The sequence below is a fragment of the Toxotes jaculatrix genome, chromosome 1 (genome assembly GCF_017976425.1).
Source record: "Toxotes jaculatrix isolate fToxJac2 chromosome 1, fToxJac2.pri, whole genome shotgun sequence".
NCBI classification, from domain to species: Eukaryota; Metazoa; Chordata; class Actinopteri; family Toxotidae; genus Toxotes; species Toxotes jaculatrix.
In genome coordinates, this window is record NC_054394.1 from 16,545,368 (window position 1) to 16,568,932 (window position 23,565).

At 38.5% G+C, this 23,565-nt stretch overlaps 3 protein-coding genes across 3 annotated transcripts in view; all 3 read right to left on the bottom strand.

Annotated features, from left to right (window-relative positions):
* Nucleotides 1-694: 694 nt before the first annotated feature.
* On the bottom strand, nt 695-4,108 carry pdcd5 (programmed cell death 5). The gene is made up of 6 exons (XM_041044657.1): nt 3,941-4,108; nt 2,470-2,510; nt 2,042-2,103; nt 1,865-1,956; nt 1,690-1,761; nt 695-1,612 (listed from the first exon to the last, which is right to left on the bottom strand). The coding sequence occupies exons 1-6, from the start codon at nt 4,004-4,006 to the stop codon at nt 1,565-1,567; spliced, it is 381 nt and encodes a 126-aa protein (XP_040900591.1). The 5' UTR covers nt 4,007-4,108; the 3' UTR covers nt 695-1,564.
* Nucleotides 4,109-4,443: 335 nt separating this feature from the next.
* Nucleotides 4,444-6,412, bottom strand: LOC121182561 (5-hydroxyisourate hydrolase-like). Its single transcript, XM_041039146.1, has 5 exons — nt 6,330-6,412; nt 6,179-6,237; nt 5,243-5,382; nt 5,022-5,157; nt 4,444-4,805 (listed from the first exon to the last, which is right to left on the bottom strand). The coding sequence occupies exons 2-5, from the start codon at nt 6,230-6,232 to the stop codon at nt 4,716-4,718; spliced, it is 420 nt and encodes a 139-aa protein (XP_040895080.1). The 5' UTR covers nt 6,233-6,237; nt 6,330-6,412; the 3' UTR covers nt 4,444-4,715.
* Nucleotides 6,413-8,387: 1,975 nt separating this feature from the next.
* The window catches only part of si:dkey-234i14.2 (heterogeneous nuclear ribonucleoprotein C), a 34,490-nt gene continuing 19,312 nt past the window's right edge, over nt 8,388-23,565 (bottom strand). The window contains exons 3-7 of the mRNA XM_041039200.1: nt 16,706-16,756; nt 12,601-12,770; nt 11,279-11,392; nt 10,027-10,184; nt 8,388-9,495 (exon numbers count right to left, since the gene is read on the bottom strand). Of these exons, the coding sequence (XP_040895134.1) occupies nt 9,457-9,495; nt 10,027-10,184; nt 11,279-11,392; nt 12,601-12,770; nt 16,706-16,756 (532 nt within the window). The 3' untranslated portion in view covers nt 8,388-9,456. The remainder of the gene's footprint in view (nt 9,496-10,026; nt 10,185-11,278; nt 11,393-12,600; nt 12,771-16,705; nt 16,757-23,565) is intronic.

Sequence of the window (23,565 nt, forward strand, 5' to 3'; positions counted from 1 at the left end):
GAGTATTTCTATTTTATACTACTTCTACCATTACATTCATTTGGCAACTATACTAGTTACATACTGTACATACACTGTGATAACCTCACTTAACATGTATTACTGCACAAACTATCAAAATTATTACAAAAATGTGATCCACCATGTCCATATTAATGTATCAGGACTAATAATTCAATTGTTGTGGAGCAGTGGAGCAATTCTGTCCACATAATGAGTACTTCTACTTTTCTTCTTCTACTTTTGATACTTCACGTGCATGATGATGATAGGTTTACGTACCTTTATGTAATTATATTTTAAATACAAGACCTTAATTTCTAATGCACACGTTTTTACTTAAAGAATCTGAAAAGCTCTACAACAGATGATACAGTAACTTTTTCGCCATCTAGTTACTCTTTTTCGGACACAGATGTTTCTCATTTTCAGCATGGTAATAAAGGAACAAAATAGCACCAAGTGATGATAAAGTTTAGAATATATATATAAGTTAATTAGTATTACTAAATTGTAGTGTTTGTTAAATGGATGCTAACTGCAGCTAATTCACATCAGTACAAGTTACAAAAGTACTTCCTTTAGTTATTCAACTGTGACTCATTACTATATGATGATCATGTAAACAACACTTGCATATTAGTTCTAGCGTAAAAGGATTTCACAAAGTATTTCTTACACATAAAAAATAAAGTCACATTTCCCCTTCATGCTTTTTATTTTAAAAGTAGTCAGATACATTTTGAAACCTGTTAACCCTTGTTTCTGAGAATGAAAACCAAAAATTGAAATGGTTGATTCAGTAAAAATAAAAAATAGTAACTCATCCATACAGAAACATTAAGTTAACCTTTTCTGTGATGGTGAGGATACAGAGTTTCTCTGTTCAGCTCAGTGGAAGACAGTTTGTGTAAAACCCCAAAATGGAAACCTTTGCAAAAGGGTTGGGTTATTACTGATCATTTTAGAAATCGATCACTAGAAAAACAAGCATGTGGATTTAAGGCTTTTTAGGCTTTTTTTATTTTTATGTAAACCTTTAAGATACATGTCAGCAAAAAGAAAATATCCAAGTGCAACAACCAGGGCTAATGGGACATTGGCCCTGAATAGAGAACAATGTATTGTAATCACTAGATAAAATGCATCAACAGCAGTATGTTTTGCATTTTGTCTAGCCTCTTGAAGAACAGAAGTCAACCATGATAAAATAAAAAGAAAAAGAATAACTACTGAGAGGGACAAGAGGAGTAACACAGTGCCATGAGTTATCAGGGGTGCAACACAAGCGTAGCAACTCTGTAGCAACTTGATTGAAAAGAGACCAAAAAAGAACACCTTATTTGACAGTATGTGCATTCTACCCCACACCACTTATGTCACGATGTCAACCTCACATCCTTGTTTTTCCCTCTTGGTATGTAGTTTCCAGAGACACACAGACGCTAGTGTGGCATCCCAGAATTCGGTTAACAGGAATATGCTTGTAAAAGGTGCTGTCAGAATCCCTACAAAGCATATCCTCTCTCGATTTATTGGCTCATTCCAGGGCTTCAGTTTAAAGTTAATAATCATCCTCATCATCTGAGTCCATCACCCTCTGTCTGTTGAACTGGCAGAGGATAAAAAAATGTTAGGACAAGAGACTAAAAATGAATCAAACATATGCAACATTTCAGTGTAACTTACTTTGACGGTCATCTTTTTCTCTGTTTGCTGACTGACTTTTTCCAGGATCTCGATCAAGCCTGCCTCCGAAATCTGACAAAAGAGACAATCTGTTTACTGCACTGCTGCCATGTGTAAGAATATCAACATACAGCCACACATACACTGCTTCAAGCATCAGAGGTTATTTTCTTACCTTTCCACCTAAATTCCCCATACGAGCCATTTGAATGAGATAGTTTTCCACTGCATTGGCCTTCTCTGGCTTCACCAAAGCAAGATTGCTCACTGAAAAAAAGAAAATAAGTGAACATGATTCATTTTCAAAGGGAAATTTCTACAAGCTACAAGATAAATCTGAGAGCACACTTACATCTGGCACGGGCAGACTGGTCTAGAACTTGAGCCAATATAGAGTTCCTCATGTCTGTTTCTCTGTGAATAAAAAGTAATAATATTCCCATATCAGCTGTCTGGATCTGAGACTGATATCAGTGAAAAGAAAAAGGAATACAATACAATTATGAAACAAGCCACCAGAGCACCAGCTTGGTCCCACAGCTACATGGGCAGGTTTTACATTATTTAGTTCTAATTGCTTTTCAAATATATTGTGACCCTGTGACATTTATCACATCACTATAGTTTGTAGATAATTCAGTAAACAAATGCTGTTCAATTTAAAGGCTATTCATTTGAGTAATAAAGAACTGTACAGAATGGTAGAGAAGTAAAAGTAGTGTATATAAGTAAATATTAATCATTATACTTATTTGAATTGAAAGGAGTTACACATCATACCTCTGTTTGGCCTCCTCTCCTTGCTGATTATTTGAAGCATCCTGAAAGAATATGTGAGACAGCATCATCACATGTAGGTTGGAGGAAGTATAACTTAATGAAGATAAGGATTTTACTCCAGCCAATCTTCCCTCAACTTTGGCAATGGCCTCACAAACTAGCTTAATAACTGTCAAAATAAGTTGCCCAATCTTAATGTCTATATAGATACATTAGCCATATCTTAATCTTGATGAATAACATAATGTATTGTTTTTCTGTTTTACCTTTTGATACATTTATGTTTGAAACTTGAACAAGGTCCCACAAATTCTGCCTTTATACAGTATACCTTCTACTTTGTCTGCTTCCTGAAAAAAGTTAAGAAATTATACATATTATTTAACTTTCAGGTTTTTGCCTCCTATTTTCTAATATGTCTTAAGTCAGATACCGACTGTCTCAATGTTGATTAAAGTTGGTGGTCTGTAAAAACACCAGGGACAACAATGGAAATACGTCCAGGGCTTGTCTTAATTTTTCATTCCATATTCTAATATGTTGTATTTTTAAAAATACATTAAAATGTTGTCAACAACCCAATCTTTGTTTTTCAAAGGAATCTGGCAAATTATCAGAAAACTTCTTTATAATACTGAAGCCAATTCTGAATTTAAATCTGAGAATATGTCCAGTTTGGACCAAAAACTGAAAGTTCGGAAAAGGAATGGATCAGGAGCCCTAAGCAATATATCTGTGATAAGCTACTAACTGCTGAAATATTGGCTTGGCTAATTCATTAATCAGGCTGTGCTGAACATTGTGTGTAAGACTGAGGCCCAGTGATGTAACACATTGTGTGTTCAGTTAGATGAAACACTGATTGAAATCTGCCTCAGGACAGCAATGTTTTCACATTTTATTCATAAAAGATGCCACTATATCATGTTTTTGTTATAGTGTGAATATATATGTACTACTGCCTTACACAAAGCAGTTCCATTTCCCTTTTTTTAACTTTATGTACTTGCTTAAGTTCACTTTTAGTTTATTAAATAGCATTTGAGTTCATAACTGTCCGGCCTTCTCAATTACCAGAAAACTAGATAATATAAGAAAATATTCCACCATGACCAAACCAGTCAATTTATTGTCTACCTAAATTTCTCTAAATTAGCTCAACCTTCATAACTCGTTGTTCAGTTTAGCTCTGATTACACTGTCATTATTAGAGGGCTGCATCACTTAGTCGATACAAAGCTAGCAGTGAGATGATGCTAGATATTACTGTGGTTTATCAGTGCAGAGTTTAATACAGATTATGTACATTGAGCACGGCTCTTTGAAGTGAGTTGTTTATGTTCTCTGCGCGACATCTAAACTAGGTGAGTTGTGGTTACTGGCTTAGCTATACTAGCTAGCAGCACACTCAACTCAGCATCTCCTTTTAAGGTGGGCGCAAACACGCTCCCCAGCTCATGTTTTGCCTTACCCCGCGCTTTGCCTGTAGTTCCGCCATTCTTTGCCGCCTAATTGCCTCTAATTCGTCGTCTGCCATGGTTTACAGCAGAAATATATATCCAAAAGACTGAAAAAGGATGAAATACCGTACTAAAATCCAACCTAAACTACCATCAGCGGCAAGGCCCTGCCTAGTTCAGGGGAGTGTAATCAACATGGATAAAGCTGATCCAACACACAGGTTAAGCAATCGAGCACAGAGTCAGGATCATAAAAAGAAAAGGAAGTTAGGAGTGGACTCATACGGGACAGCAGAGCTATGAATTTGTTAAAACATATAAAGTAAATGTTCATTATGTAATCAGTAATCTCGCACATTATAAAGAGATTTATTCCACATTATGACCAAAAAGTAATCATGTTGGGAATGGAGACACCCTAAGAAGCCATGTGTACTGTCATGGTTATGAAGTTTCTTTATGAGGACAGAGTACATGTGATGGAATTTAATGGTGTTTATACAAAAGGCCTGTTTTAGTCAGTAATATTTGTTTAGAAATATCTAAGCAGATGGATTCACATGCATGTTTGTTTAATATGGTTTATTTAATTGCAAAAAAGTTGGATTGAATGCAACAAAATTATTCAAATGGATTAATCACTGAAATGGAGTATTTTATCTGAACCATATGTATGACAGTTCTGCTGGTGCTGAGATGAATGTGTCTGGTGGAGCTGCCTCTGCTTCTGGTATATGAGACAGCTGATAGATGGAGGTAGCCTCAGGATTTCATCACATTTGATCTCTAGCTCCCTCTGTATGTGCTGTAAGAGAAACGACTCAGGAGCAGAGGGACGTGGTACTTTTGGCCAGGGTCATTTATAGTGAAGACAATCTGCAGGAAAACAAAGATGGTCAACAATTGCATGTAAGACTGATTGTCAAGAAGGTCAATATGATTGATTAGTATCATATGCACAGGACAGGTTAAATGAAGATACAAATTAACTAGTTAAAGAAATATGTTAACACAACAAGCAAATAAAGCAGCGACACAACTGACTGTGGCAGCTGAGGATGTTAAGATGTCAACACAAAAGCTTTTCCTCACCTCAACATAGGGATAAAAGCAGGTCTCTCCCATACTTTCCCAGTACTTAGCTGTCTCAAAATGCATTTTGTACACACCAGATGTAAACTGTTGTTTTGTGATGAGTCCTGGGCAACGGCCATCATCATTAGTGGTCCTGTTGAGACAACATAAGTTTGAAGATCTGTGAACAACAACATATGAATTTTGCAAGAGTAATGTTAGAGATACTCTATAATTACCCAGTGGTTATCAGTTTCCAGGCACTTGTGGAGGGGTCTTGTTGATAGAGGCTGAGGGCCATGTTTGATCCAGGGACGCCCATTCCAGTGTTCAGCACATGGGTGGTCAGAGGACTAGGTGAGCCTGCCATTGCTGTGTTCTACACAACAAAGAAGTAAGATGTTACATGGAAGAGCTTAAATATGAACCAACACTGAGTTCACATGATTTGTAGTTATCTTAGGCAGTTTATTCCGATTTGACAAGATAAACACTTAAACATCCCATCTTAGATCTACATAGGATATCTCTGTCAAAGTTTTCAGACAGTCACCAAGAAAGACTTAAGTTAATAGGAGTGTATTGATGTACACAGTAAGTGAATTTTAGTATTGTGCTTTCTGCTTCCTTTATCAGTAATGAAAAGTTAGTTAAATAAGGACCAGTGAAATCCTGCGTCAGAACATCACAAACAATAATGCTGGTTTGTTTGTCATTCAGATTTGTAGTTTTGTCTGTCATCTATTGAGAATTGCAATACTGGAAAAAAGCAAATTGAACATGCAAGTGGTGATTTATTACACATAAATCCTCTTGACAGCTGAATAAAAGGATACTGAAATACCTTTAATAGCAATAGTGCAATGTAGTCATGTTTACTATTAATGACTCTTGACTGTAAAATGGTAAATAGAAACACTGGACGTAGGATTTTACAGTTATGTCTCCAAATTTTAACAATTTTAAAATCAAATGATTTGTTACTTCAGAGACCGAGCTGTTTACCCCTTCTCCTCTACTACCTCTCACGAAATGTCTCCTTTGCCATAGAGTTCATGTAGCTGCTACATAATAAGTACAGTGCAACATATTAAACATTATATCGCTTTACCTTTAGCTTGTTTAATCAAAAATCTTCTACTGAATTATATATTTATGACAAGCTTTATGCTTACCTTATTTTCAGGCAAAATATGACCCTTTAGTTGCTGCAGCCTGTACGCACTCATATGCACTGATGAATAAAATGCAAACTGGGTCAGCAGTTTTAACTGAAAACCGTAATTTCACGGTTTATTTAACAGCATCAGAATTTTGTCACATTACCCTCATGGAGTTTTGCACACTGCCCTATTCAGTATGACATTCAGTGGACATGTTCTTATCTTTTTGTCAACAGAGGACCAGTTGTGCAAGAGTTCCTTTTGTCACACTTTGCTTTCAGCACTTTGAACTCAGTGGAAATGGATGATCTCAGTGGACTGCTCTAAAACCGAGGCTCACGCACAGGCGATGGTTTTAAAGGGAACAAGTCTTTCTTTTTTTTTTTCTTTTTTTTTAATTTTCTGACATTAGTATATTTGACTGCAGGGTTAATGAGCCCTCAATACCCAACCTACAACATGAGTTATACAAATTAATTCACTGACAGAAATGTACTGTGTGGCATTTTATCCCAAGACAGCAATGTGCTTCAAGTAGTTTAATGGCCATCACTGATTACTATGTTGTATGGTAAAATTCTAAAAACCTGAGTGTGGCAGAAAATGACCAGAGTATGGTAATGTCCCAATCAAGAAACATGAATCTCCCATATTTAGATAGTGATTGTGATTTGACAGTTTGTCTTTCAAAATTAAAAGCCATTGCACTTCCATTTGCCTTCAACAGCAAAAAAAAAGAAAAGAGAGAGGAGAGGAGTTGTGCAACACATTTTAATTTTAATGGACGGGAACTGAAGCTCACATTTGTCTGCACCTCACTATGTGTGCATTCTCAACATACGAAAGTATCAGTTTCTGTTTTTATCAAATATTTTCTACTTAAGTAATGATTTAAAAACTTTATTTTATGTTCTCTTTCTTCTTTCGACCCAATAATAAGAGATAAACATCTGCATCTAAACTCTGCAGAAAATCACATCATCAGATTTTATACTACACCGAGTATTGTTTTAAGAGTAATAAAGCCATCTCATAGTTATTGGTATTTTCTCCCTGTGTAGCATCTCAGCTCTTTAAATCTGTCCCTTTCTCTCATTTATCTCTCTCAGGCTGAGCTGGCTTTCCAGAGAGACAGCTGGTGTAGGCTGTAGGTGGAATTGTCTTTTTTTTGTCAGACTTGTGTAATAAGTGTCAGATTTTGTTTCCATGTAGTGACTCAGCAGGATGGGCTGTTGATGAGAATGACAGACTGAAAAGATTATACTGAACTCTCTTCTTTTTTTTCTATCGACTGTCTGAGGTAAATTAATTTCTTGACCTGTTCCTGACTCACATAGCTGCCATGTTGTTGGATTATAACACTGACTGAGGTTTAGATTTTGGAGTCTCTTCAGTACTGCACAGGCAACGTGCTCTGAGTGGAAAATGCTGTAGTCTGAGTCTGGTTCGTGTTGCTGATATCGCACACAGCAGCCCTCAAAGCAGTGCACACGGTACTACTCCTGGGGGTCAGACTGACCTTTGGTGAAACCATCTGAGCGCAGAGGAAAAGAGGTGTTGTCAGCTTCAAAGCGATATGTGATCACCAGATCTAGAGGTCCAATCTGTGTCCGAGCAAGCACGGTGATATTTACCATTATCAATCCTCCTATGGACAGTTCAGTTGTTATATGACATATTTGATTTTGACCATGTAGATTTTTCATACTTTAGATTAGTCCCAACTGTGGTTTAACTTTAGGTACGTGTAGTACATGTCATGATACCTAAATGTTTGTTTCTTATTCAGTTGTTTCCTCTGTATCCTTCTTGGTATTTCAGAAAAACACACCACCATGAACTGCATTTAGAGTCAATATGAAAATACTTTTACTACTGTGACAATGAGTATTTCCACTTGGCTTATCTTAAGATTGCAAACAAAAACATGTAACCATACACCATAAGAATTATTATAACATTGTTCTTTAAAAAAAAACATATGAGAAGTCCTAAAGCAAGATTAAAATCAGACAGCTGAACAATTACATTTAAGTTTTACAATAATACACAATATTACACACTGACCTGGGCCTCTGCACGTCTTTAAGTGCCAAATACATAGGGGAAGAGAGTTGCAACATTGCTCTAATACATTTAAAGTAGAGGTGTGACATAACAGTATCAATTGTATAACATTTCTTTCAGAGAGTTAGAGAAACAACATACTGAAACCAGCATACTGAAACAGAAATCACGCTCTTTTTTTCTCTCCTGAATGATCAGTGTGATTATTCACTCTCTCGAGGATTACTATTTTTTTTTTTTTTTACTGAATAGCTGAATTCTGATATCTTAGAAGTAAAGTATAAAGAGAAAGTATTGAGTTGAGTGTCAACAGAAAGCCCTCTTGAGAGATAAACACATTTCTTTTGCTTTCACTAGTCAAAACCGTTTGAGAGCCACAGAGGGAATTTTTTTTTTTACAGTACAATCCCACAATATTCCCGTTTGACCCTCATTCTGAAACTGACAGTAATATGAAAGTAAGCTGTTTACTTGGTTTATAAGAGCTCATAATTAATTCATATTTCTGGTTTTACATTGTTTGTGCTTTATCTAATTAATGGTCCTTTATAAGCAGAAAGGTGTTATTTTAAAGAGAAGAGAGTAAATGCTTTAATTTCTGTTTCATGTTATATCACTTTGTCATTACTTTTTTTGGGGGTGGGGCGTGGGGGTTGAAGCAGTAGAAATACATTCACTCTTCTAGCAAACCCCCATGACTACACATAAATTATCACTGTAATATGTAGTTTGATACTGGTATATGCTGCCTGTTTAACTGATAAACTGGTAAGCTCATTTGGATTAATACAACAATATTGTGCAAACCCACTCATACAGTAGAACAGATACTATTCTACTGTATGTCTACTGTAATGTTCTACACAAGAATAGATTAAATTTAAGTTAAATTAAACTGCTGCTTCCAGCTGTTCTTTATAATTACTGTCCAGACAGGATCACTCCTCCTCATTCTCCCAGGCCAACCTAACAAATTTCTGTCAATCAGATCTAATTATGTGTATGTGCATTAATCACCTGTGTCAGTCTTTTTGTTTGACTTTAAAGTACAGTCACAGAAACCAAGCCGCTGTGATACAATTAAACATGTAGTGTGTTATCTGACATGTACACCCAACTGGGGAATGAAGCCTTTGATATGAGCGTTGGCTTGGTGGTTGTTGTTCTCTTCCTCAGTGTTTGGCACTTGATCCACGTCTCTTACGTCTTCTCATTTTCCTCCCTCATATTTCCTCCTCAGGGTCAGAGCTGTGATTGCTCATCTGTGACAGATGGATAAACAGCAAAATGGGACAGTGAGAGAAAAAAAACAGAGACATTTTTATTAAACTGCAAGCTCAGAATGACTAAGTAAAATTTCATTATGTAAGTATAAATTGATTTCACAGTAGTTGAGTCTCAGTAGTTGTTTCATGTCTTCACGCCTCACAAGACAGAAACATCTGGTGGTCTTGTCTGGAAAACTTTACAGCCAAAGAAAAGTTTTTTTAAGGTCTCAAACTCAAATCTGGTCTCTGGATATTTTTTAGTTTCTGTAGGAAAATGAGTTTCATAATTTTTTTTTTACCGTTTTACCTTGTGGCAAATTAATATATTTTTATTCACAAAAAGGTGGCCCAGACAGACAAAGAGCTACTGCTTAAATCAAATTAACAAAAATTGCTGCACCGTTTCTGACCTTTGTCATGAATAATAATATGACCAGAAACTAGTGTCATGTTGGGTTGTCCCTCACCAAGCCATTTTTATAGTTATTTTCTGAAAAAGTACACATAATCTTATGGCACATTTACCGTATGGTGGTCATCATCAGGCTCCCTCAGGTCAGGGCTCTCCCTGTGGATTCGATGGCGGGAGCTGGGTGGAGAGAGAGAGGAGAGGGAGTGCTCTGGGCTGCTGGCTGACAGAGCGTATGGGGAGCCAGCTGGACTGTCCTCTCTCAGGGGAGACCCTACAACACAGAAGTGAACACATGGAGTTTAGGGAAAAGTTTGGTTTGGAGAAAATACATGTTTACTATGGGTCGAAGACAAAAACGTCTGTCCCACCGACTTTGTACAAGATGACAGAAAACAAGAGTGGGAGTGACAGGATGAAGGACAGATGAGGAGATAGCGAAGGGCAATCGAGAGGCAGCAGGGCTAGATAGTGAAGGACAGGGGAATCAAGTAGAACTGCAGATAAATTAATATGAAGATAAGAGCTATCAATCGCCCAAGGTCACTCAAAGTAGACAGGAGAACACACACATGAATACACACTTTTCTGCAGGTGTGCACAGCTGCTTTGTCTTTGTAGTAATTTGTATAATCAGCCTGATGTTATGATGATGCCCTCTAGGTTCAAGGTCAAACCACTGTCTATGTTTGTTTTTTACAAGAACTTTTTAGTGCAGTATATAGTGATCAGAGGAAGACGGGCTGCATCAAATGAGCGGTGTAAATTGTGTTTCAGTTTACAATCTGTTTAATTAAGATTGCAGTAAAAGCAATTTCCTTAGGAAGGATAGTAAAGCCTCGTGCTATTCATTGCCTGAACTGGTGGCTACTGTATTGTGTTCAAATGTCCACATGGGGGCAGCAGCAGCTCTCGCCTCCATGTGATCTGCTGTTCTGCTGTCATTCTCAGGTACCTGATATGTGTGTGTTTTCTGAGGCTTCATCAGTCAGTTACTTCAGTCAGACTGTTTGTTCAGCGTGTGCCATAATTTGCTCACAATCATAAATCCAGACAACCCTATTCCAGCTGATTTTTGCTTTTGATTCAACTTTTTAAAAAATCCTGACTGGAGGAAAATAACTGATTTGTCAGGTATAACAGGAGTGGCTCCACTGGTGCGGCGCATTCCCATCTCCCAGTCTCCCAGCAGCACAGATCCTGAATCATTTTGATTGGGGTTGTGACTGATGAAGCTAATCAAGCAGAAATCTGAAAGTGGCATACTGCTGGAGTCTGCCTTAAAATGTTCTTCATGTGCGAATAGATTATCTATCATTCACACTCACACCTACCTGCCTCCACTGTCTTCCTGAATGAGTGTCTCACCTTTGTGGTCATTCCTCTGTGTGTCCATCCTGTCAAGACTGTCAAGCAGCCCATCGATCTGTGTCTTTATCAGAGTCAGCTCCTTTTTAATCACCTGCAACTCCTCCATGCCCACTGCAGGGACAGAAAGAGAGAGAGAATGTAAGGGACATTAGGAAATTAAACAACCTGAAAACATCTTCAGGGAGAGCTTTAAAGGAACAGTTCAACATTTTTGTGTGAATGCACCTATTCACTCTGAGGATTAATAACATTAATACCACTCTCGTATCTGCACCCTGAATACTGTATATAGCTGGACCAAGTAGCTGATTAGCTTAGCTTAGACATGGAAACACTTGGCCTGGCTCAGTCCGAAGCTAACAAAATCCACCTACCAGCACATCTAAAACCCATTAATTAACATGTTATAGCTTGTTTGTTTAATCCATACAAAAGCTGAAAATGACTAGCTGTGTTTTCTTTGGGGATGGAGGTTATGTTTCTGACTATTACTTGGCTGAGAGCAGTGACATCCTGGAGTCCTGTTGTCACCCTGAGACTGCGGGATGTCACAGTTTTAATGCTAAGCTTTAAGCCAGCTGTCTCCTGGCTCCAGGTTTGTATTTGACATGCAAAAAAGAGAGTGGTATGAATCTCATCTAATATTCAGCAAGAAAGAAAATGTGTAGTTCTCAAAATGTCAAACTGTTACTTTAACAAATGCAGCTATGAAAGATGAAAAGTGGATGAAAAGTAAACAGTTTTGAGTATTTTATATTAAAACAGTGCATCTTGGCATCATATCTGATGTTTTGAGCTACCTGGGCAGCATGTACAGGATTTATTTGTGTTTCTGATTTGCCACTCAGATTTAGGTGTCAAGCAGTCCTGGTTTGAAAACAGCTAACTTTCCCCACTGGATTGTTTGTCTAATCAAAGCAACCTCAGTGAGAAAGAGGTTAATCTTTAAAGACTGTTTGAACTTCAAATACCTAGAAACTGTGTGTGTAAACCCCACACAGCATATTTGGGCTGTGATCACTTTATACTGAGAAGATGAGAGGCAGAAGAGCAAATCAGCAAACAGCTTCCTGTGTATGAAGTACTGCATGGCTGATTTTATAAGACGTATTAATGTATAAAATATTTAACTTTCAATGCAAAGACTTTGACCTTTCCATTCACAAATTTTAGGCATACAGTGTGAAGGTGCAGCATCTGATACAACCTTTCTAAAGGTCCCAGATTGAAAACTAAGACAGATGTATTCTTTTTTCTAAACAGCTTTGAGCAACATCAGTTAAGGGAAATCTCTCTTGCAGTCCAGTCATATTACTCACACTTGGCTGTGGTTGAACTAGTGGAGTGGGCTCTGGAGCTTTTGGAGTGAGTTCTGTCTCGACTGCGTCTGTGCCCAGAGGAGTAGGAGGAGGAACGGGATCGCTTGGCCAGACTGGGTCCCAGAGGTAAAGGAGACAGGGATGCCGGCACACGCTGATAGTCATACACCCTATAAATTCAGTAGACACAATTTTTAAAACAACTCGTCTTTAACAGACTGTGTTCATGCAGCCAGTTGGGTTTTTACTGAATTTGTAGGAAGGTGCTCCATGATTTTATGCAATCCAAGTATTTTGTCACATCATGATGAAAGGGAGCCTCCTCACAAGGAGCTGGTAATGGGCCACATATTGGTGAGAATGGCTAAACCGAGCATGCAGATGGATGACAGAGATGATGATTATTAGCAGGTAGTTTGAGCTGTCCATAGCCTCTGTTCTCCGTGAAGAAGCAAAGTACAAAGCTTTTAAGGCCATCTACAGGTGGTGAGTGTATACTTAAAAGATCACTTTAATCTTCATCCAGAATTATACAGAGCGTACTACAATGCTTAAACCAGGGCTGGGTATGTAACCTTAATCCCTTTTTGGTACAGAATAATGTGTCTGTAGTGCAGAGTATTGAAAACTTAAGTAGTGTTGAAAATGTATCTTTGCCAAAACTTGGGTGTCATATATACAGTGGCACAAATGTCAAGAAATTTCAAATCTCACCCTGGTGTAGCTCAGAGAAAGGAGCGATACAGGCTAGAAACTGAAATGAAAGAAAAGATATGTATACAATGGCAAAAAGAAGCTGTTCATGCACCTCATAGATAAATATGGATATTTATATTCTTTGTTCATTTGTCTTTTACTTTCCGTCTGTTTCTCTCTCTCTCTCCCTCTCTCTCTCGTGTGCTGGCATTGCCTCGTCCCTGTGGACAGCTCCATGTTTCTATCTGTCACTGAATGTAATTGGTTCTGTCAGGGCCAATCAATAGCTCCCCGCCAAGCTAGTAGTGCTGGTGACAGGAGGTGTATCACAGTCAAACTCTATAGTGGTTACAGAAATGACACTGTGACACTGTGTGTCTGTGCATGTGTGTGTTTCAGTAGAAATAGAGATGATTCTGTGATTCACTGACCCAATGACCAGGTGAAACACAGCTACAAGATCAAAACTAACCAATCATTACTGTGTGAAGCTGTAGGAAGGGTAGGGCAAACAAAATCTATAAAATGACTTTACTAAAGTGTCTGCTGAGTTGTAGCAGCTGTAAATGCTGAATGATTTAAAATCAAAAAACAACCAAAAGAGTTTCAAACCTGACCAGAGATTCAGAATAATTTTAGAAACATTATAACTCTCTGAGGTTACAGCAATCCAACTGGATCTAGTCACAATCTGGACATAACTGGATGGAGGACAGCCTGAGCACAGCCTAAATGGTTTTTGCAAAGCCAGGAGAGGGAAAAGCTCCTCTGCTGTATATCACAAGCCAGCAACAGGGAGGCAAGCTGTCAGCTGCGAGGACTTTGAGTCGGACAATAATGTAGATTCACTGATTGAGCTATTAGCTAGTCAGTCAGAGTCAGCCCGGCTTACTGGAAGCTTTTCTCTGTTGTTTTCCGTTCTGTTATATTCTGCGAAGCCTCCTGATTGATACAGAGATTTCTGCACAGACTGTGCTCTTAGCACAGTACGCGCACAGACACACAGGTATCACAGTGTCACATAAGGATGAAGTGTATTAGGCCACCATAAGTGTGTAAGATTAGAGGCTTTGAGCATTGTTCCATGTGGGGAGACATAGAGACCAAAGACTTATGGGAGTTTAAAGTCCTTTAGAGCAGTTTGCAGGGGCAGATAGACAATGTGCTGTTACACCAGCTTTGAAGTGTCATCTCAGAGAATGGAAGCTCAGACAATGAGAGACTGTAGACGAGTGAGGATTACAGGGAAGTGTGTGAGTGTGTGTGTGTGAGAGAGAGTGTTTGTCTCTATGGATTAGACCCCACACGAAAAGCAGCTTTGTCAGCTTGAGCTGTTATCTGTGCGTTGAAAGACACTTTTCTTTCATGTTCGCACAAGAGGACAGCGGACAAAAACAGTCATTTCTCTCTTACGCACACTGATGTGCACAAACAACAAACATGCAAAGAGAAATTCTCACGCATAGTCTCCACACACTCGCACCCAGAGGCAAACATGTGCATACACACATAAACATCCACACGTACACTTTCACTCCCATTCGCACACACACAGCTGTCAGTAGTGCTAGCCAACAGCATAGGGAATAATCATGCACTGTGTTAAAAACAAATTAAAAATCAGTGGTGAGTGTTCACCTCGGAGCAAAGACAGAAAAATGCAGAGCAAAGCAAACCAAATGAAAAAAAACAAAAAAAAAAAACAAAGAAAAGATGACAGCTAATACTCAGAGCAACAGAGCATCGATATGTACGAAAAAAGGCAACGGAATGAAGTATATCTTCTGTGTGTATGTATGTGTGTGTGTGTGTGTACAATGTGACTGCCTGCTTTTATTCAGATGTGCTGAGTGGAGTGTTTGTGAGTGAGGCCTGGGGGATGCAGGAAGGTCCCTGAGCAATTTCAGTGGAGGACCAAAAACACAGAGCTCAGTCTAACTACCTCATCCACGTAACCACTGCACTCCACTGTACACTGACTGCACACCACTGTATTCTGCACATGCCAACACATTGCAAACTTTTTAAGGGGCACTATATAACACTAATGTATGGTTGCTGTCAGTCTGTTCTGACAGCTAGTTCCAAGTGCATATTTACTAACAACTTAACCCTAGCTGACAGTTAGGGCTGCCTCCTAACAGTCGACCAAACATTAGTTGATGAGAAGAGTCTTTGTAGAAGTGGAAGAAGTCGTAGAAGAAACTTAGTGATTCACATATTGAGAAAAAAATCAGCTATAGCTGTTTGTTCTAAATGCCTGACTAGACAGTTAAAATATAGTTAATCTAAAGTGAAAAATGTCTTCAGTGAAACTTATTTTTTAATTTTAGTCCAATATTGGCTGTTTCTTGGGCCTTAAATTTTGTTGAGACACCAGGAAATATAGGCAGTTTTTTGTTCATTTTTATGCGGAGACTGAGAGACACAGGTTAACTCTACTGTTAACACTCTCTAATTGCATTGCTCCATTCTTTACTGTGTGTTGCTTATATCTGTTGTCTTTTTGTATTTGTTTTATTTTTGCTGTATTTGTTTGATCTTTGTAAAGTGTCCTTGAGTGTCGAGAAAGGCACTTATAAATTAAATGTATTATTATTATTATTATTATTAAGGTTATTAGCTTTCATTCTAAGGCACACAGATTTGAAATTTGAAAAAATTTGTCTTCAAGGGTTGAGTCATTCATGCTGATGAACACATGAAGTGAGTGAGTGAGTGAGTGAGAAAGGTAGATGCTTCCCTGTGGGGCATGCGGGGTCACCGAAAGGCTTAATGAGTATGAAAAGGACCTGAATCATACGGATTCAGATTTCACAGTCACCAAATCTCAACCCACTGAGCACTGTGGCAGATTTGGTGTTAAACTCCACTCTGGGTCATTATCATCAAAACACCAAATGAGGGAATATTTTTTGGAAGGATGGTGGTTATCCCCCAAGTACAGTTTAAAAAGTTGGAACTTGGAGAATCTAAGCTAGTAAAGAGCAGTGAAGCTGTTCTAATGACTTATGGTGGTCCAATAGATTACTAAGACATAATATATGTCTTAGTATATAATATAACTCAGACTGAGCAAAACACTTGAGATTTAGTTTGAGTAAAAATATCTTTTCACTGTATCCTCAAATGGGACAACACACCATAAACCCACAGTGTTTTGATTGTGAGTGTGTGAGCCCACATTTCTATGTCTGCATGTGTGTCCTGGCTGTTGAGTAGTAACAGGCAACATTGTAAGCAAAGACCGAATGACTGACAGTTGTGTAGCAGACAGCGATGGGAAGCAGAGACTACTGGAGACAGCAGGGATGAAAGATCTGCTTTAGCCTCATCCTTTTTAGCCTCCTGAGACACATAGACAAGCAATAAGGTGTGTGTGCTGCCATGCATAGCTTTCAGACAGTACCTGTCATAGTATTCCTCGTGATAGCTGTCATAATCCAGGTCGAAGTCTGATCTGTAGGAGAGGTGGAGAGAGAGAGAGAGAGAGAGAGAGAGACCAAGAAAGAGGACAAGGTTAGTAAAGTATTTGTCAAAACTACATGATGCACTTTAACTTGGCTATCGCGTATTTCTCTTGACAAACAGCAAGCTTAGTTGGTGTGTCAATGTGTAAAGGCCGTGTTTGTGTGTGTGTGTAAGTTGAAACAGTTATATAGTACAATCACTTCATCTGGAAAGAATACAGTGTTCATGATCTCCAGCCAGCTGGAAAAAGACATTGGATTTGTTCTGCTGCAGCATCAAAGGTGGAAAATCCTTAGAAATTGTCTCATGCTCCAACTGTACCACCCACTGAACACCTCCGTGTGTGAGCTTGATGAGGCAAGCTGTGAGGCATGTGTATGTGTGTGTATGCGGGAATCAGAGGCAGGTGAGTGATGTGACAGGAGTGAACTTATATGGGCTGGTATCTGGTGTGTACCTGTGGAACAAACCAGGGGAAGTGGAGGAGAGAAAAGTGACACTAAGCCAGAGTGAGATCACATTCTGGTGTGTCAGACCTCAGCATTCCTCCCTAATCCCCACACAGAGTCGCTAATAATCCCTCCATGTTGCTCAACCTCCCTCTGTCTCTCTTTGTCTCTCTCGCTGACTCACTCTCTCTATCCGTCTTTGTCAGTCTTTCATTTATCTGTCATGCTTTCTCTTTGTTTAAACTGACCTCACTCTCTCCATTTCTCTCTCAGTCAGTCTTGCAGTTCAATTCAATTCAATTCAATCCAATTCAAGAGCTCTACTTGCAAGACAAGAAAGAAAATATACAGAAGAAAATATTTTTTAAAAGTGAGTATAGTGTTTTCGCATTGAAGACATGAACTGAATCAGTTAAATCGTAATGTTTTGAAAACTCGTGTGAGTATTACATAAACAGTAACTGATTTTTTTTTTGGCCACTTGGGGCCAGAGGGAAAACAAGCTGCAAAGACAATAAATAAAACTTTTCACCTTTTAAGTGAAAGCGAATGTTAGTAAAAAGTTGCTGATTTACACATCCAGCAGTTACAGAGCCACATTTTACTATGCATATGTTGCTGGCAAATGTAAGACCAATTTTCACTCTCCTTTCAGCTCTGTTTTGGTCTCTACCAACTCCTGAGGGAAATATCTGGCTCTTTAGCTGCTAAATGCTCCACCGTGCTCCTTCACCAGCGAGCCATTAATTCTGTCTCTGTTTGGTGTTGTCAGAGTTTGGTGCTCAGCAGGTAGTGCACAGTGTGTTTACCAGAGCTTCTTTGTTAAAAACAAATGCCTGCTGCAGCCAAAAACTATGCTGATGAGACCAGTGTGAACCAAGACCAAGAACCAAGACAGTAGATCTGTGGGCCAGAAAATCAAAACAATGAGCTGAAAGACACAAAACACCCTGTAGAACTGAGGGGAACCGCAGGCTCAAATGATATTTCTCTGAATTTGTCACTAAGAGCAAGTTAAAGTAAGCAAACGTAAAAACTCAACAATAAAAGATGTCTGACACATTTTAGTGCGACTTGTTTAGTGTAACCATACACTCACATCCCAGTAAGAGCCAGTGTTAGATAAAATATTGACAAAAAAATATGTGATTTTTTTTGGGACACTTCAACATATTTTGGGAAACTACCTCACCCACGGTCCTTGCCATCTGCTTATCTGTTGCTCAGGGAGGTGGTTGTGGTTACAGCTCATCTCCTCTTTGAGATGAGCAGCAGGGGACTAAACCGAATACTTTTCCACAGTCAGAATTACTCAAGTACAAATATACAAAGACAAACATGACAGGGTTATGAGAAGCACAAACCTCTCAACCTCTATGTGTGCTTGTGTGTATCTGAAGTGTGGACTTATTTTGGAGTGGACGGTAATCACGTCTCCTCCAGCGTTACTCTCATGGACTCTTTTCTGTCTCATACCAGCTGGTTTTCAGAGCTCAGGAGACAGGAAACCACAAAATAATTTAGAACAAGTGCTCATGTCTGAGCTGCAGACTTGCCAAAAATGCAATGTGTAATTTCAATCCAATTTAAAGACTGCCTTCTGTTATCCTGTTTGAAATGGAGGAGGTCTACATGTTGTTTTAGCTCATTTTGTCAAAGCTGTTAAACATCTTGATTCATATGCATTTCAGGACTCAACAGAAAGAAAGGCATTTCTACTAAATTCAGCTTTTTCACCCTCTACCAATTAAGTACACAATGAGACGCACAAGGGCAGAGGAGAAGAGACGCAGTAACTCCATGGCTCCTCAGCTGAGCTGATCTTTCTGTTCTCAAAATGAAGTCAGCCTGAAGAGAGATAGAAAATAACAGCAATTCTCCAAAATACTCACTGAGGGGGAACTAAGCTGCTGTTCACTCTCTGCTTGTTTCTTTTGCATTGGTGTTCACTGGTTTACCTTCATCACTGTAGAGTCTATAGGGCTTTGTGGCAGACAGAATAATTTATATCTGTTCAATCACTTCTTTCAGAAATGACACTTTTTTAATCTCATTCTTTGTTGTCATTTTAATTTGGCTACATGTTTTGTACTTTTTAATATTTCAGTTCTACTTTACCGTTAACATACATTCACTAGTTGTTACTTAACCAGTGAATGTTGAATAACAAATATTGGGTTTTTCATTGTGTAATGATAGTTGGGTCAATGAAAATGTCACCATGGTACAGTAATTATATACATGTCAAACCACAGGTATTTTCAAGTGATTTAGTGAAGATAAATCTGTGACAGGTAAGCACAGCCCATTTAGACTGCATTTACATCCACAGTGAGCAGCCAGGTGCCTGGGTCACTGGGTATTCTTAGCTGTGTTAATATGCGTGTGTGTGTGTGTGTATGTGAGTGTGTGTCTGAAAGAGAGAGAGAGAGAGAGAGAGAGAGAGAGAGAGAGAGAGAGAGAGAGAGAGAGAGAGAGAGAGAGAGAGGGAGGCAGATGGACAGCAGGGTCACTAAAGGCTAATTAATTTCTTTTCATAATTTCTCAAGTGCCAAAGCAATCCATTAGACATGGCTGGTTATAAATCATCTCAGCCTCAGTGTGCCTGTGTGTGTGCACGTTAGGAAAAGACAAGTTGCTTTTTGTGAACAAAGCTTCCCAGAGATTTCCTCCAACAGACACCCACCAAAGGCAAAAAAAACATGTTTCACGGAATCTATGGAAAAACCCCAAGGGTGTGTGTGTGTGTGTGGTGTTGTCTTACTATATTCGTGGGGCTGAAAGAAAACCAGGAAACCACTATACTTGTGGGGTCTGACAGCTTTTTGGTGTGTGGGTGTGTGTGTGTGTGTGTGTGTGTGTGTGTGGGTGTGGGTGTGTGTGTGTGTGTGGGGCTGTGTAAGATGAATTATTAGAGATGTAGTTCAATTGGCTTAGCGCCTTGACAGATGCAATTTAAATCTCACTGACAATAAATCAAAGTGACATTTTATGTGAGATTCTTGTTTTCTTGATCATGGTGACATCTGCAGTGACAAATAATCATTGCTTTTTTTGTCCTACACTTCAGTACAATCATTTCACATCACTGTCAACAGCTCTTTGTTCAGTTATCAGACTGTATAGTTAAAATAATATTGAAGTTAATACAATATGAACAAAATATGGTACAAATAATGGCAGAATTTCAACTGAAGGCAACCACATTTATAGTGAAGATAGTGTAGATAGTAAAAATCTGTAGAAAAACATTTTTTGCCTTTTCTGTTTAATTACAGTACATCTCTATTGCCACAATAATGTCTCAACACAATGACTGATTACGGTAAGACAGACATAGGTAAGACAAAGCTGCTAGATTGAACAACAGATCTAAATATCGGCAGCTAAGTTTAGGTCCTGCCTGAACAACTTTTTAAATAGACTGCAGCTGACAATAGCAAAATCCAGCCCAAATCACCTGCATCAGTCTTTAGCACGTTCATGTTACATTATGTTCCCACACATTCATGACTGCATGAAATTAGGAGTGAACAGATACACATACACACCTACTTTCATTTATGACACATTATACCAAAATCTCCCGGAATTAATAAAATACAGTAACAATCTGGTGTCATTTGTCACAGTACAAAGCCATGTGCAGCACGCTTGTCACTGGAGAAGAAGGAATTAGTTCCAGTTACTTCATTTCAGTGCCTATTATGCGCTCCCTCTCTCTTTACTCCAAAAAAGGTGATGGTCATTGATTTACATTAGCATCTAGAATTAGGTGAAGGACAGACATGTTTAATGGCTGTCTTGTGCTCCTTTGAGAATACAGATTTATTCTAACAGTAGAAGTCGTCCCTAAATCTGTTTTGTGGGGTTCTTGAAGCACCAGCAAGTCATCGCAGCAGATGAAGCATTATAGATTTACAAATCGTATAAAATGCAGGAGGGAGTACTGCATTCATCACTAGTAATGAACCACTGAGAGTAGAATATACTGAATCTAAGCAGCATGTCTTCAAATTACATTGCTATAATCCAGAACTGGATTTTAATTAAAGCCTGATTTGAACATTTCTGCCACTTCTGGCAACTTCTAGTGGAAAAATCAAACAAACATGGTCGCAAACCTCACTGCTTCCTTATCCCACCAAACAAATTCACCACGGGGCCACAGGGCTATGAGCAACACATAGTCTAAACCAAACACCAGGACACCAGGATAATTTCATTCATCTGACAAGAAAAACATAATAGCTAATCAGCATCACAGGATAAACTGCTATCACCAGCACACAGATGTGTTTAGAAATTATGCACGTGAGACAAAATAATTTATACAAAGCAGACAGAGTTTGACATGATCAACTGTATCAAACTATTTTAATAAATCTATTAATATAGAAAAATGTGTCTGTGTAGGGAAACCTCCCTGCGTGCATTGTGGCAACAGATTTATCAACACAAGTCTCCTGTTACAGTGCTGGCATTTTTAACAGTGTTAATATGCTCCTCATTGTATTCCACAATATATCAATTGTTTTCACACCTCACCTGTTGTTACATTATTAGTCATTTGACTAATAATTAGTCATATGAACAAATGCAGTCAGACTGCGAATGATGTTGTGTCTACAGTTGGTCCTGTTCTCCCTAATGTGAATACAAAGATGTGTTTGTTGCTGTGCTGATGGTTTGTCTGTTGCTACCCATGAATCTGCTATTCAAGTTTCATTCTCTTTAATTTCCATGAGTTTTTTCCATGGTAAACAGTGGACAAACAATAATAAACCATAAAGAGGACAGAGTGAAAATCAGTAGACCAGGGCAACCCTGTCCTTTACCTTATATATTAACAAACTGGTTCAGTCATGCTTTTAAGAAATAATTCTAGGATGAGACATATTCTCTCCTTTAGAGTGCCGAGACATTAATCCACGCTTTTGTGTCTTCATGCCAAGATTACTCTAATTCTCTGTGTGCTTGCCTCAGCCAAGGACTTGCAGCTTTCCTTCAGTTGGTTCAAACTAGCAAAGACAAAGCACAGGGAGCACATGCTCCTGCATTGGGCTCTCTCCATTATCTACCAGTGGAGTTTCAGAATTAAGTTTAAGATTGTGGTAATTATCTATCAAGTAGTACCACAGGGTGAAGTACCTGGGCACATTTCTAAATTGCTTGGGCTTTGGTCCAAGTATAGGTGTATAGTTTACCTCTTACATGAGATCATCCAATTTAATGGACATTTTAAAAAAATATCTCAAGACTCGTATTTATTCATTCAATTTCCATTGCTCATGGCCATCAGTGACATCACTTTTGGACATTTCACCCAAATGTTTTGTTTTTTGTTTTTTTTTTATCTAGAGCACTAATTTAGATCATGATTTAACTGTTCACTGAACTATCTTTAATCTGTTGATTAAATTACAATTTATATTTCATATACTGTGCACACACCTACCAGGCAAAGCCAAAGCAAGCATTTGTTGAGGCTTGGATATTTAAAAAAAATGTAATGCACGTTCACTCAGTCTGGATAACTTCAGCAGCATTTAGGACTGAAAGAGTGAGTTTGCTTGTCAACATGGCACCCCTACTCAGTCATAGTGAAACATGAAAAAAATATAAAGAGAGAACACACTGGAATAGAACCCACACCCACACTGAGAGATTGACAACAGCATGCAGTCGAGCAGAAATGAGATTAATGTGTGTAAAAACTGTGCAGCGGGATTTTTCTTCCTGCTACAGCAAAAAATGAGAAAACTACATTTGTGTTCGCGGATTGACAATTAGGGGAGAGACAGAGAAAGGAAGAGAAGAAAGAGAGACCACAGGATGTTAAGGGTGAGTATGATCTAGATGAAAGCATGGAAGCTTTGATGGGGGACGAGGGGAAGATGAAGGGAGTGCTGGCAACTCGTTCTCTCTCTCAGACACTCTCTAAGGACAGACTCTGAGCTAATCTACTCCCTCTTACCCTTTCATTTAATCACCATCACTGTTATTCTCTTCGTTTCACTCACATTCCTAATTTCTTCCTCAGTCTTTCCTGTCTCTATTTTTAAATTTAAAATTCACCTCACATATGTATGTAAATTTGTGCACATTGACACAAATAAATAAAACAAAATCTGTATATTATTTCAGATCATTTCCTATTATGTTATTTGTATTCCACAAAAAAGATCATCAACTATATCCAGTTATTTCATATTAGCTACATACACCAGTTCCCTCTAAGTGGCATTTCACACACACACACACACACACAGAAAGACACACACCGTCAATCATACTATATGTGCCAACTATCAGAGACTTTTTTGTGCTGTTTACACTGTGGTAACTC

Excerpts from the sequence above, each read along its gene's own strand:
- pdcd5 (XM_041044657.1), bottom strand. The coding sequence starts at position 4,006 with ATGGCAGACGACGAATTAGAGGCAATTAGGCGGCAAAGAATGGCGGAA. Across the intron at positions 1,957-2,041 it reads CCAGTCTGCCCGTGCCAGAT|TGAGCAATCTTGCTTTGGTG; the intron begins GTAAGTGTGCTC and ends TCTTTTTTTCAG. Across the intron at positions 1,613-1,689 it reads AGAAAAAGATGACCGTCAAA|TTCAACAGACAGAGGGTGAT; the intron begins GTAAGTTACACT and ends ATCCTCTGCCAG.
- LOC121182561 (XM_041039146.1), bottom strand. The coding sequence starts at position 6,232 with ATGAGTGCGTACAGGCTGCAGCAACTAAAGGGTCATATTTTGCCTGAA. Across the intron at positions 5,383-6,178 it reads ATATTTTGCCTGAAAATAAG|AACACAGCAATGGCAGGCTC; the intron begins GTAAGCATAAAG and ends TTTGTTGTGTAG. Across the intron at positions 5,158-5,242 it reads TGGAAACTGATAACCACTGG|GACCACTAATGATGATGGCC; the intron begins GTAATTATAGAG and ends TTGTCTCAACAG.